Below are 14,713 nucleotides of genomic sequence, written 5' to 3' on the forward strand. Positions count from 1 at the left end.
GGGAGATACACACACTACACATTGTGCATTCAAATATATAAACTGGCAAAATGCTCTTGGCAAATTCAATTCACACATTTAAAAACCTGACAACCACTGTATCCAAGGCGCAAAACCCATCTGACAGCTCTCCACTTCATCAACAGCAAGAGCTTGTTTCTCATCTGCATAGTGTCTTGTCATTGGCCAGTGGTTCAACAAGAGGAGATGCTGCCGCAAGCTGATTGGCTGAGCTCTGAAGAGGGCTTGGAATCCCTGCGATTGGGAAAGGCCATAAATAGGGCATGAGAACACACACAAAACACAGATGCAGCCGAGACCATTTCTCATGCTTCAAGTCTGCCACAATCAAAAAGATCCACGAGTTTGAAGTGTGCAGGGGAAACAGGCAAATCCAAACTCTGACTCAGTAGAGAGCTTGCGCATTTGGGGTTGGGAATCATGTCTCAGGAAGTCAAGGAAAAGACAGAGGTGCGATTGGTGTTCATGGGAGCGGCAGGTGTTGGGAAAACAGCCCTGATTAAACGTTTCCTACAGGACAGCTTCGAGCCCAAGCATCGGCGCACAGTGGAGGAGCTCCACAGCAAGGAGTACGAGGTGGCCGGAGTCAAAGTGACCGTCAACATCATGGACACGAGCGGAAGCTACTCCTTCCCGGCCATGAGGAAGCTCTCCATCCAGAACGGAGACGCCTTCGCCCTGGTCTACTCCGTGGACGACCCCGAGTCCCTCGAAGCCGTCAAGAGCCTGCGTGAGGAAATCCTGGAGGTCAAGGAGGACAAGTTCACACCCATCGTAGTGGTGGGCAACAAGACAGACCGACTGCACGAGCGACGGGTGTCCGCGGACGACGTGCTGGCGAAGGTGGAGATGGACTGGAACAACTGCTTCCTGGAGGCCTCGGCCAAGGAAAACGAGAACGTGATGGAGGTGTTCAGGGAGTTGCTCCAGCAAGCCAACCTCCCCAGCCGCCTCAGCCCGGCCTTGCGCCGCCGCAGGGAGACCTTTCCCAAAGACACGGGTCTACGGCCGCCCATGAACAAGGCCAACAGCTGTTCGGTCTCCTAAAGCCCCGAGAGAAAAAGACGAGCGAGGACGGCAAGGGTTGAGTTTCTTCTCAACGCCGACGCTGAAGCAAAGCGATGATGATGTGGAAGGCTCTTTTAAGGCACATAGCGAAACTTCCCATAATCCCGCTTCCAAAAATCAGCATCCACCGCAGCGATGGAAGGAAAAAAGGGACAAAGATTACGGAGAAAGAGGAGGATGATCAAAAGACAATGAACTGTTGGGTTTGTGCAAAGAATCTGTTGAATGTTTTGACTGTGATGTGGAGTTTCTAAAGTCCAGTTGAAATAATAATTAAAATATTCTGACTTTAACGCTGTAGCATTGCATTGTTGCAATGTCATAAATGTTTATTAGCATAATTTGACTGTATGACATTCATTTGTTTACAAGTCAGTGCACCAAGTATTTAAAAAGTTCATTCATTGTTCAGTTGCATATACTGTCAGAATCTGTACATGCACTTTTATTCTGTCGAAAACTTGTATGATGTCTTTTTTTTTTTTGTAACTTGTTAAAGAAAAAATAAATAACTAATTGCAGCTCAATGGCTTTCTGGCAGCATTTATGTTGAGAGAATTTGAAATGTGTCAAAGTAAAGACAACATTTTGAACTTTTTTGTATCTACACTCTAAAAATGCTGGGTTGTTTCAACCCAATTTTGGGTCAAATATGGACAAACCCAAACGTTGGGTTAAAAATGTAATTTAAAAATGTAACCCAACAGCTGGGTTTGTCCATATTTGTCCCAAAATTGTGTTGAAACAACCCAGTATTTTTTAGAGTGTATATACAAGATTTTGTGATATACTTGTTGAAAATATCCAATCATTCTTTATCACTAAGCTGCAGAAAAAAATATTTTCTCACTCAGTATTTTTGGCATGTTTTCCAATATATTTAAATATTATTAAACCAAGATGCTTTTAACTGAGAAGCAAAATGACATTGGATATAAAGTCTTGTTTTCTGAAAAAGTATCACTATTAAGTGAGTTTTTACTTAAAAAAAATAACAAATATCTGCAAATAAGGGGAGAAAAATATTGTTTTCCTTTTGATACAAGTTTTGTTTTTCTGACCCCACCGGCAGATATTTTCCTTGTTTTCAGAAAACAAGATTTATTTCTTTATTCATTTTACTTCTCAAGTAAATGTGTCTTGATTTTTAAGCATGTTTTGATATTTCTACTGGTAACCAAGTAAGTATAATGCACAGTATTTTTAAGAATAATGTAACAAAACACTCCAATACTGAAAAAAACAAAAACATATATGATGGAGTTTACATTGTGCGGTTTATATATATATATATATATATATATATATATATATATATATATATATATATATATATATATATATATATAATTAAGAATGTTTGTAAAGGCATCAATATATTGTATATTTGTCCTTAAAAATAATTTCAAGTATTTAAGTAGAAGCTATTAGATGAGTTTTAATTCAAATTTAAGCCAATGTAACCAAACTGGATCTAGATTCCAGACAACTATAGTATTATTAATTTTTAATGCAAACTATAGTTTAATCAGACCATAAACCCGTCCGACTGTTTGTACTGTATTTTATTTTTTATTCTAAACGGTTGAATTATTCTTATTTATTTTGATTATTTTAATGTATTCTATGTAAAGCACTTTGAATTACCATTGTGTATGAAATGTGCTAAATAAATAAGCTTGCCTGTATAAAAAATAACAATATAAAACAAAAAACAAAAAGCTACCACAGCTCAACCTGTTCACATGCATGCCGTGCACATACAGGACTTGTCAAATATTGCCACCTTGTGGTGCATTGACTGACTTTGAGCTTCTCATTTCCCCGGCTTTGGGTAAGATAAGCCATGAATACAGTGAACAATAAAAGCAACGAGGAAATGTGCGCTGCGTATAACAAAGGCCTATTATCACTTGTACACCAACAGGATGTAAGCTAGTTCCTAAAACACTGAGTGAATGATCTATTGAATGAAATCGTAATGCCTGTTTGATGCATGATGCACAACATTTCACAATGACAGACTTCTGTTTAACAATGCAGTGCTATACAGAACATAAAGTGGGCTTCCACATTAAGTATTTCCTTTATTGTATCATAACATAAGAAAGGTTATTCAGAGTTATCCACACGTTACTTGGTTATCCAAGTATTAAAAACTTAATTGTCATGAAATCTACATTGCATAATTGCATAATGAACATTTAACCCAAAATTACACTGCAAAACAATGACTAATTATTCAGTTATTACTGTTAATTGTTTATATACTTGAAGTGCCATCTGAAATTCTCTTCTAAAATGAGCATTTTTATCAAGCTCGTATATTTATGTTTTACAATTTAGGTAATTTTCATTGCCATTAAAGTGAAATAACTGAACATAAACATACAAGCTTGATAAAAATTATCATTCTAGAGGACAATTTCATATACACAGTGGGGAGAACAAGTATTTGATACACTGCCGATGTTGCAGGTTTTCCCACTTACAAAGCATGTAGAAGTCTGTCATTTTGATCATAGGTACTCAAATCCAAAAATCCAGAAAATCACATTGTATGATTTTTAAGTAATTAATTTGCATTTTATTGCATGACATAAGTATTTGATACATCAGAAAAGCCAAACTTAATATTAGGTACAGAAACCTTTGTTTGCAATTACAGAGATCATACGTGTCCTGTAGTTCTTGACCAGGTTTGCACACACTGGGGATTTTGGCCCACTCCTTCATACAGACCTTCTCCAGATCCTTGAGGTTTCGGGACTGTCGCTGGGCAATATGGACTCTCAGCTCCTCCAAAGATTTTCTATTGGGTTCAGGTCTGGAGACTGGCTAGGCCACTCCAGGATCTTGAGATGTTTCTTACGGAGCCACTTAGGGCTGCACGATTTTGAGAAAAAACCTAATTGTGGTTTTTCTGACAAATATTGCGATTGCGGTGCGATTTTCGATTTTTGCGTTCGATACTTTTAAGTGCATAAAACCTAAAATTATGAATAAAATGTGTTTTTTACGACACAGAGGGTTAAATAAACTACATACATAGTGATTGAGGTAATGAGATTGTTTGATGCTTCGTGATTATTAAATACCAGTGGTGGAAAGAGTACTAACAAATTGTACTTAAGTAAAAGTATTGCTACTAAAGTAATAATTTACTTGAGTACAAGTAGAAGTACTGAAAAATAATATGACTCAAGTAAGAGTAAATAAGTAGTTAACTTAAAAACTACTCAAGTAACTACGTTACAAAGTACTTTAGTATTATTTTTCTATTTTTACCCAACATGGGGAGATGCTAGCGATATGGAGCGTTCTGTTTCATTCATACTGGAAGTACTAATCAACATTGTATCATAGAATTTAAGAAAATAATATATTCTCACTCTGTGTTAAGAAGCAACATGAAACCACAGAAGTCATTTCAAACACGATTGACATGTATTTTGATTTGAGCAAAACATGATATTAAACTCATAAAATGTAGTGTTTGACGGTATGCTAAACAAACATACTAGCTTTCCCTGTTGTCAAGAGCAATTGTTTTAATTTGGAAAAGTCCAGGTAAGATAATTTGAATGTTTTAATTTAAATAATTTTATAATTGAAAGCAAAGAAGGTTAAGTGAGAGGTCAAAAAAGTGCCAGTAAAAAAAAAATTAAGTGAAGTATGGTTAACGAAAATGTGCTGGGAGCCATGCATCTGATTGACAGAAATAATAAATGCGATCTTATTTCACTGTTGTCGAGTTTTTATCAACTTTGTACAAAGTTTGCTTTGTATATTTAGTTTAACTGTATTGGTAAAGAGGGCGAGCTTTACCATTAAATTAAACTGTGTGCATTTAAGACACTTACATTGTTTTTCCTCCGTCCACGCAATAACTGCGTCCATGTTATGAGCCGAGTTTTTTACTTCAACTGCTCAATGCTCTGGTATTATCAATGGGACCCATTTCAGGAGTTGCCATAATTAAAATTTAAAATCAGAATATGAGCATAGCTCAGTTACATTCACTGAAATATTGAAACGTTAGCGATATTACTGATTCAAAACACGAGCGCCAGTGATTGAATGTCAAAGCGCGGTTTGAACGCCCCGCCCTCCAGCCGAACTGGAAGTTTTGACTGGTTTTGCACCCGAGTCAGACCTGTCAGTTATTGGCTGAAGTGCTTCAGTTCTGTCAGTTGTTGGCTGAAGTGCTTCAGTTCTGTCAGTTATTGGCTGAAGTGCTTCAGTTCTGTCAGTTATTGGCTGAAGTGCTTCAGTTCTGTCAGTTATTGGCTGAAGTGCTTCAGTTCTGTCAGTTATTGGCTGAAGTGCTTCAGTTCTGTCAGTTGTTGGCTGAAGTGCTTCAGTTCTGTCAGTTATTGGCTGAAGTGCTTCAGTTCTGTCAGTTATTGGCTGAAGTGCTTCAGTTCTGTCAGTTATTGGCTGAAGTGCTTCAGTTCTGTCAGTTATTGGCTGAAGTGCTTCAGTTCTGTCAGTTATTGGCTGAAGTGCTTCAGTTCTGTCAGTTATTGGCTGAAGTGCTTCAGTTCTGTCAGTTATTGGCTGAAGTGCTTCAGTTCTGTCAGTTATTGGCTGAAGTGCTTCAGTTCTGTCAGTTATTGGCTGAAGTGCTTCAGTTCTGTCAGTTATTGGCTGAAGTGCTTCAGTTCTGTCAGTTATTGGCTGAAGTGCTTCAGTTCTGTCAGTTATTGGCTGAAGTGCTTCAGTTCTGTCAGTTATTGGCTGAAGTGCTTCAGTTCTGTCAGTTATTGGCTGAAGTGCTTCAGTTCTGTCAGTTATTGGCTGAAGTGCTTCAGTTCTGTCAGTTATTGGCTGAAGTGCTTCAGTTCTGTCAGTTATTGGCTGAAGTGCTTCAGTTCTGTCAGTTATTGGCTGAACGCAGGGCTCCACCGACCGCAGTGTCTGTCAATGTCAGCTCACCCTGTTGCTCCGTCGGCAGACTCGGCACCTTTGTCAGAGTACTTTGTACTTTTGGTGAAAAATAAATGTAGCGAAGTTGAATACTTTATTTTTATTCTACTCAAGTAAGAGTAAAAGTGAAGAAGTGCCTTCGGCCATTTCTGCGCACTGTGCGCAGTTACAAGCTTCTTCTATTGGCACAATTCGAGGTACACGACACGTTGTGTGTTAGCTGCTTTGCTGCTGACAGAAAGCCGGAGCACTGCATACAACCTTGTTTCCATTGCCATTTCTAATTTGCCAGCAAGCCAGGAACGCGAGATTCGACCATTTTGATTGGCTAATAGGTTTGTCACTCAAATGTCAGAGGCGGGGAAAAAAACCTGAGGTTAGGTTATCGCGGGAGTTAAAACCTCAATATCGATGCGATAAAGGTTAATCGTGCAGCCCTAGAGCCACTCCTCAGTTGCCCTGGCTGTGTGTTTCGGGTCGTTGTCATGCTGGAAGACCCAGGCACGACCCATCTTCAATGCTCTTACTGAGGGAAGGAGGTTGTTGGCCAAGATCTCACGATACATCATGGCCCCATCCATCCTCCCCTCAATACGGTGCAGTCGTCCTGTCCTCTTTGCAGAAAAGCATCCCCAAAGATTGGTGTTTCCACCTCCATGCTTCATGGTTGGGATGGTGTTCTTGGGGTTGTACTCGTCATCCTTCTTCCTCCAAAGTTTAGACCAAAAAGCTCTATTTGTCTCTCATCAGACCACATGACCTTCTCCCATTCCTCCTCTGGATCATCCAGATGGTCATTGGCAAACTTCAGACGGGCCTGGACATGCGCTGGCTTGAGCAGGGGGACCTTGTGTGCGCTGCAGGATTTTAATCCATGACGGCGTAGTGTGTTACTAATGGTTTTCTTTGAGACTGTGGTCCCAGCTCTCTTCAGGTCATTGACCAGGTCCTGCCGTGTAGTTCTGGGCAGATCCCTCACCTTCCTCATGATCATTGATGCCCCACGAGGTGAGATCTTGCATGCTGCCCCAGATCGAGGGAGATTGACCGTCATCTTGAACTTCTTCCATTTTCTAATAATTGCTCCAACAGTTGTTGCCTTCTCACCAAGATGATGCCTATTGTCCTGTAGCCCATCCCAGCCTTGTGCAGGTCTACAGTTTTATCCCTGATGTCCTTACACAGCTCTCTGGTCTTGGGCGTTGTGGAGAGGTGTGAGTCTGTTTGATCGAGTGTGTGGACAGGTGTCTTTTATACAGGTAACAAGTTCAAACAGGTGCAGTTAATACAGGTAACGAGTGGAGAACAGGAGGGCTTCTTATAGAAAAACTAACAGGTCTGTGAGAGACGGGATTCTTAAGGGTTGGTAGGTGATCAAATACTTGTCATGCAATAAAATGCGAATTAATTATTTAAAAATCATACAATGTAATTTTCTGGATTTTTTTTTTAGATTCCGTCTCTCACAGTTGAAGTGTACCTATGATAAAAACTACAGACTTCTACATGCCTTGTAAGTGGGAAAACCTGCAAAATCGGCAGTGTATCAAATACTTGTTCTCCCCACTGTATATCTGCATGTGTGTTTTTAAAAGAAGTCTCTTATGCTCACCAATGCATTTATTTGATTAAAAAAACACTAATATTTGTAAATATTATGACAATTTAAAATAACAGTTTTCTATTTGAATATATTTTCAAATATCATTTATTCTTGTGAACAAAGCTGAATTTTCAGCATCATTACTCCAGTCTTCAGTGTCACATGATCCTTCAGAAATCATTATAATATGATGATTTGATCCTAAAAAATTAGGAATTTTTGATCCATACAATTTGATCCATTCATTATCATTATCAATGTTGAAAACAGTTGTGTATTTTTTTGATGAATAGAAAGTTTCATTCATTTGAAATATAATCTTTTGTAAAATTACAAATGTCTTTACTGTAAATTGATCAATTTAAAGCACCCTTGCTGAACTAAAGTATTAATTTATTTTATTTCTCCATTTTTTAATTCTGGCATGTTCCTCATACACATATAGACTTGTAATATAATACACAAGTCATATGAATTCCTATTATGGTGTTTTTTAGTCCCTTTTGGAAATCATGCATTTTGGTTGCATGAAAACAAAGCAGATCATCTCGTTTTGCATTAAATAGAAGAAAGTCAGCCATGCATGATTGTAACGACTTTAAGGTTTCCCAAAATGTCTATGCACTAAAACGCAGTTGCCCACTGACACACACAAACTGTGAGTATTTCCCCTTTCATACAAACAGAAGATACAAGGTGTATTGTTTCCTGAGGCCACAAGTGGGAAGTGACCTCTAAACGCTGCATGTCTAGTTCCTCTTTGAGCCGGGTTTAAACACACAGCTGTCTGTTCATCGGTCATCCACACACTGATAAGTGCCACTCACACCAGATCTGTGTTTCACTGATAACACTGTTAAACCGGCTACACCTGCACTACAACTGGAGGTACGTTCGCTTTAGTTTTTTGTGTTTGCTATATGTTCAACTATCATTGTTCTTTTGAGATGTAAAGATCTTGGAGAATGTTGTCAATATTTGACCGTTTTTAACAGTTCTCTATTAAGAATTCACATTTAACCAAAAAAAAAAACTTAAATGCTGTGGTTATTTACTCACTCATGTCGGGAATTTGGAAGATATTTTAGTAAAATGTTGGTAGGCAAAACATTTGAATGTCCAATTCACTTGAAAAATTTTAATATCGTGCAAAAGTTCATTTATTTCAGTAATTCAACTTAAAAGGTGAAACTAATATATAATATAGACTCATTACATGCAAAGTGAGATATTTCAATTCTTTATTTGTTATAATTTTGATGATTATGGCTCACAGCTTATGAAAACCCCAAATTCAAAATTAGAATATTGTGAAAAGGTTTTCATAAGCTGTAAGCCATAATCATCAAAATTATAACAAATAAAGGCTTGAAATATCTCACTTTGCATGTAATGAGTCTATATCATATTAGTTTCACCTTTTAAGTTGAATTATTGAAATAAGCAAACTTTTACACGATATTCAAATTTTTCGAGTTTCATCTGTGCATATATATATATATAAATAAATGTTTTATGTTTTTTTATCCACAAAAGAAAGAAAGTCCTGCATTAGAATGATATGAAGGTTAATATATGACAGAAATGTAATTTGAGGGACAACATCTGGGTCCCATTTCAATCAAAAATTATATAAGAAATTATATTTTCCTTCTAGAAAATGTAGATTTTAGGACCATTACAATGTTTTGGATTAAACACCAGCCAAAATGAATATGAATATGAATATATATATATATATATATATATATATATATACATACATCATGGTAGTTTAAGGTTTAGATATACCACTTTTTATTTATTCAGATTTATATTTTTTTTTAACAAATATTGCAAATCATTGACAAAAGAAAACAGTAAAAAAGGTACAGGCGAATTATGGTAACGACTGTGTGTGCTTAATTGTCATGAATGTAATATCACATTACAACAACAACAAAAAACTAATATTTGTCCTGATATAGGCATAATACTCTTTACGCAATTTCTTTTCTTTCTTTTTTTTAGGCGAAACGTCACCCAGAAATATTTCCACAGGTTCTTTTGTTTGGGTCGCTTGACTTGGTCTAAGCTCCTCAGTATGGCGTGTAAAAACCTGAGGAGTTTAGAGCAAGTAAAGTGTCCTTCACGACCTCGTCCTCTAATACCGAAGAGACCACTGACGACATCACATGCCGACAGGAGCGTGGCGGACACGTTTAAGAGCATCGTGGCACTCAATCTGACTCAAACTGCATGTGCTTTTCTGTGTTTCAGTTCAATAAAGATTCAACAGAGAAGCGGCGTGAAGCGAATCTGTGTTTATTTACAAAAATAAGATTGCAAAGCAACAGCAGATACAGTACATTGTAGCAAAAACAAATGCATGTTTCTCTGTAAGGTTGGACCATTATTTGCACAACAGCAAAAAAATATAACAGCTTCGAATAAGGTTGCCATAGCAACCACTGTCACTCTCACAGAGTGAGGCACTGGGAGTTGACGTACAATTGAGGAACACAGAAGATGTGGAAGATAAGGTTAAAAGAAAGAAGTGTTGCTGTGCTTCAAACGGACACGGACCGACGGCAGAAGAAGAATGGGGACGTGCGGGGAGGGGGAGGGGGGCAGTGCTGGTGCATGTGTTCTCCATCCCTCAGTTATCCCGCTCTCATCTACGGTTTAATCAGGAAGCAAAAGCTAGATGGTATTATCAGTTAACTAGCCAAGCGTTCACAGTGTACTGCATTCATTGGCCTAGTATTGCTAATATGCTTTCAAATGCCTTCAAGTTATAAAGCTGCATCATCTACGCCAGATTTTGACATTAGCAACACGAATGCACTGAAACTGAGGAACAGATTATACAGAGACGAGTTTTACATGGCATGTTCACTCCCTTGGTTTTGCCGTGTAGGAGTATATGGAGAAGTATTCACAGTACGCGCTTCATTCAGAGCTCTTCTGTTTGGTCTGTGACACTTTACAATAGGGCTTCATTTGTTATGTGGACAATACTTAACCACATTAGTTAATGATTATATTATAAAAAAAATCAAAAGTTGTGTGTGTGTTAACATTGGTTCATGCACTGTGAACAAACATGAACGGACAATTTATAAACTAACGTTAATAAATGCTGCAAAAATATATAGTCATACCACAATTTATTCAGACACCTTCAACATGTCTCACATTATCACAGATTCATTCGCTATAGTTTCGAAAATGGTTATAAAATATGACAAGAACTCAAGAGTTATCAGTTAATATGTCACTGGTTTTGTCCATCCTTCTGTCTCACAAATTAATTCGGTTGAATATCTGTCAGCTGTTACATTTAACTACACACTTTTTAGCTCCACCAATCACCAAGCAATGCTTCATTTTGTTCAGTCTGTGGTGTAAAAAGGTCGAATTAGCAATTAAAGAAAAAAAACACTTCAGCAAAACATGGTCAGGTCAAAGTGTCTGAATAATATTTGGTCCCAAATTTGTAAACATTTTACTGGTAGTCACTGTATGAATAATATGTCACAGTTTACTGCATTTAGCTATCTTCACTTACATAAATGAACTATAGTGTCCTGCACTCACTAGTAAAACAAAATATAAAAAATTATAATCCACATCTGGTGTCTGAATCATTGGTTTGACTATTTCTCATAGCAAGTTCATGTAACTAATGTATTAACTAATGTTAACAATTGAGACCTTATTGTAAAGTGTTAGTTTTGCCCAATGAAGTAAACATTCATGACACGTTTTAACCAGTATTAAACCAGTATAACATAATATATTGTGGTTCCTTAAGCCCAAAGTATACTTCCACCATTCCAAGCATGATCTAATTCTCCGTCGTTTTGGATTTGGTTCTTGTACTTAACTTTGCATGCAATGGCAGATCCGCTACTTTTCTTCTTCTGTCCTCCTACATGTACGGCCTGTGAGCGACACGACTCAGGTAATAATAAAGCAATTGAAGGAGCGGAGACGACTGTGCGCGGGACGGAGCGGAGCGCAGAAAATTAAGTATACCCGGGCCATTAATGTGCACTACAGATATCAAGCGTTAAAGGAATAGTTCAACCAAAAAAAGAAATTCAACATTTACATCTGGCCAAAAAAACCTCCTTGGAATATTTTGCTCTGGTCTAAATAATATTTGCAAATAGAGACTTTTTTTATTTTTTTATTTTTTGCCTAGTGTGTTCCACAGACAAAAGAAAGATATATGGATTTAGAACAACATTAAACATGAAATTATTCTTGGGTGAACTTTTGAAGCAACTTCATTAGGCAGAATTTAACCAAAAATCATCAGTTTTCCATCAGGAAAGTAGATCCATAACTGATATCCACTTAAAGGTAAAAACAGATGTGCAGGTAAGTGAACACTTGCATAATTTCTATTCTTTGCATTGGAATATAACTTCATATCTGCGTTAAGAAAAAAAAAAAACTGTAAATTTACAGGTTTGAATAATTGTTCATTTATTTTGAAATTCGTGTCATTTGGCAATGGGAGTTTGTTCAGATTGTTTTGACGAATAAAAGCGGGTGTTTTGAGAAAGTAAGGTGACTGTAGCGCTTGGTTGTGCTGGGAATGGGGAACTGCATTGGCACACCTCTCAACTGCGCGAGATACTTCCCTAAACTCTACACCTCACCTTCGTCTCTAACCCAAAATGTGTCTGTTGGCTAGTCGTCTACTGTGATATTGCGGAAGAGGTAGGCCATCGACTCCCCGTTGTGAATGCGTCGGATAGCCTCGGCCAGGATCATGCTGACATCCACCGTCTTGATCTTAGGACACTGCAGCTTTTGCACCTCGTGAGGGACAGTGTTGGTCACCACCACCTGAAAGACATCCCAAACATTTGGTCATGCAACATTTTAATATCTGTTAAAATTGATGAACGTATTAAGCATCCATGTAAAAGAAGGTAATGGACATCTAGCTCATTCTCAAGAAATAGTGCCACTTGTGAACTTCATAAATATATTTTTATTCCATTTGAAAAGAGTTACTGCTGAACTTTTTTTTTTTCTGAAGAAATCACCTTCTATTCCCAAATCACGCTTAACGTATCAGGGCCATATTTTCCATAGACATCCCCCTCAGTATTCAAAGCAATGGTCAATTACATCTTTGAATGGCAGTTTCTTAAGGTTCCTCCAATCCTAAATGGTAAGGCCTGGTTAGAGCCTTGCAAAATGTAACAGTTACTAAAGTTACATTACTTTCCTCATCCTTTCCTCGCACTTTGTAACACATTTTTCCCTCGTGGGTCAAAATGACCCGAAGCCCAAAAATTACTTAAAATAAAAAAAATAAAAAAAATGCATAAAAATATTGTCAAAGTGAAATAGAATAAGCTTCTTTTTTTTACCTTTAAATTACTAAATGTGATCAATAAATAATAAATAAATAGTAATTTAAGCACATTCCTCACATTCTTTCAACTTAAATTCAAAATAATTCACAATTTCATGTATAAACCTTTTAATTCAGGTCAAAATATCTTACATTGAGTGTCTTTGCCGACCACTTGTGGAAAATAAATAATATAACATGATATTTCATGACTCTTGCCACTAAATGGCCTTATTGCTCTATATGGAGCAAATGAGCTGTTCCGCTGGGTCCTAAAGACAGTTACTTCTGTATGCATTCAGATACACATGTACACATTATTAAAAAAAATGTTTTGGTAAAGTATTAGCATTTTTAGTTTTGTCTGTGTGTACAGAAGCATTCCTCAAATTCCATTCATTCCTATGGGGGTCAAATTGACCCGCGAGAGAAGGATTTGTTTATTTTTTTTATAAATTTCAACCAGAAAACTCCTCGAATCCATTCAAAAAAAAATGTTATGTATTCATGGTTCAAGTGCGACAAAAGTCCTAGGGTTTTGGACCCGTCTGATGAACAGTCAATTGAAGAAAAAAAATATGTAAAATGAGTTTCGGTAGAGCCCTGCATTTCAGCCCGAGCCCGACGGGCCCCGACTTATTTACGCCCCTAGGGCCGGGCTTCGGGCCAATTTTCACGTTATAGTTCACACGCGGGCCGGGCCTCGGGCCTGTTTTAGGCTTATCCTTCTTTTTATAGCCTATTTCAGACATGTATTAAAATTAAATATGAGAAGTTGACGATGAAAAAACAAACATAGAAAGACGTTTTAAACCTATCACACTGACATATGACTGACACATGACAGTCTGCTCGCGCTCGCGCGCACACACACACGCACGCGTTTCCCAGCGGCACGACCCAAGATTCGCGCGACCGGCTCGCTGTTTTTAGTCTCCCTGCCAGCAGCAGAAGTATAGCGAGCGTGACTTCAGCGCAGCTGGAATAGTTCAAGAAAAAAGTATGACTGGATTAAAACCTTCCACTGTGGATGCTGTGATTTTTCTTCACGATGCTCTGTAAGAAACTGTTCTTAGCCATGTTAGGGGGCTGTCTTGTTGGTTTTCGTTTGAAAACGACTTTATTTTCATCAGTCTGTTGGAAACTATTGGAAATAAGAATGGCCATGTTCTGTAGTGAAGACTTGATTTTTGAGGTAAGATAATCTGCATGTTTGTTTTTAATTTAATGCCATTTATTTGATTTGTTTAGATTGTAGGCTATAGCTCATTTCGTTTGCGAGCGCTGATGCGACTGTGAGCAGCAGAGCAGTTTGCCTCAGCTTTTAAAAAATGATAATAAACGTTTAAACTATAACTGTCTATGTGTGATATGCTTAAGGTGTTTTATGGATTTTATTGTAGCCAAGTAAAGTGTTGATTTGAGAGGCTAAATGGATCAAACATGTTTAACTCGCTGTCGACTGCTTGGTCGTCAATAAAAAAACAAAAAGAAACCGAACATTTGTCTAAATTAACTTAATAAAGAAATGAAAAGAAACATAACTAACAAAACTGACCTATTTTAATGGCTGCAAATAGCTAGTTTGCCCTAGGCCAGGCTACAGCTGTGTAGGCTATATTTAAAAAAAAAAAAAAAAAAAAAAGAAAACGGGCTCGGGTCGGACTCGGGCTGATAATTAAGATGAGCTGTCGGACACGGGTCGGGCTAGGGCCTGAGCGTCTCGGGCCAGG

The 14,713-nt window shown here is 37.7% G+C and overlaps 1 protein-coding gene and 1 long non-coding RNA gene across 2 annotated transcripts; one reads left to right on the top strand and one right to left on the bottom strand.

Annotated features, from left to right (window-relative positions):
- The first annotated feature begins 309 nt into the window (after positions 1–309).
- rasd4 (rasd family member 4) lies at positions 310–1,608 on the top strand. Its single transcript, XM_079626281.1, has one exon. It carries the CDS (start codon positions 442–444, stop codon positions 1,066–1,068), a length of 627 nt encoding a protein of 208 aa, XP_079482407.1. The 5' UTR covers positions 310–441; the 3' UTR covers positions 1,069–1,608.
- Positions 1,609–9,909: 8,301 nt separating this feature from the next.
- LOC307007140 lies at positions 9,910–12,457 on the bottom strand. Its single transcript, XR_013799588.1, has 2 exons — positions 12,274–12,457; positions 9,910–10,278 (listed from the first exon to the last, which is right to left on the bottom strand). It is a non-coding gene; the product is annotated as an uncharacterized lncRNA (long non-coding RNA).
- Positions 12,458–14,713: the final 2,256 nt, after the last annotated feature.

The sequence above is a fragment of the Phoxinus phoxinus genome (assembly GCF_949152265.1).
Source record: "Phoxinus phoxinus genome assembly, chromosome: 1".
Classification (NCBI taxonomy): Eukaryota; Metazoa; Chordata; class Actinopteri; order Cypriniformes; family Leuciscidae; genus Phoxinus; species Phoxinus phoxinus.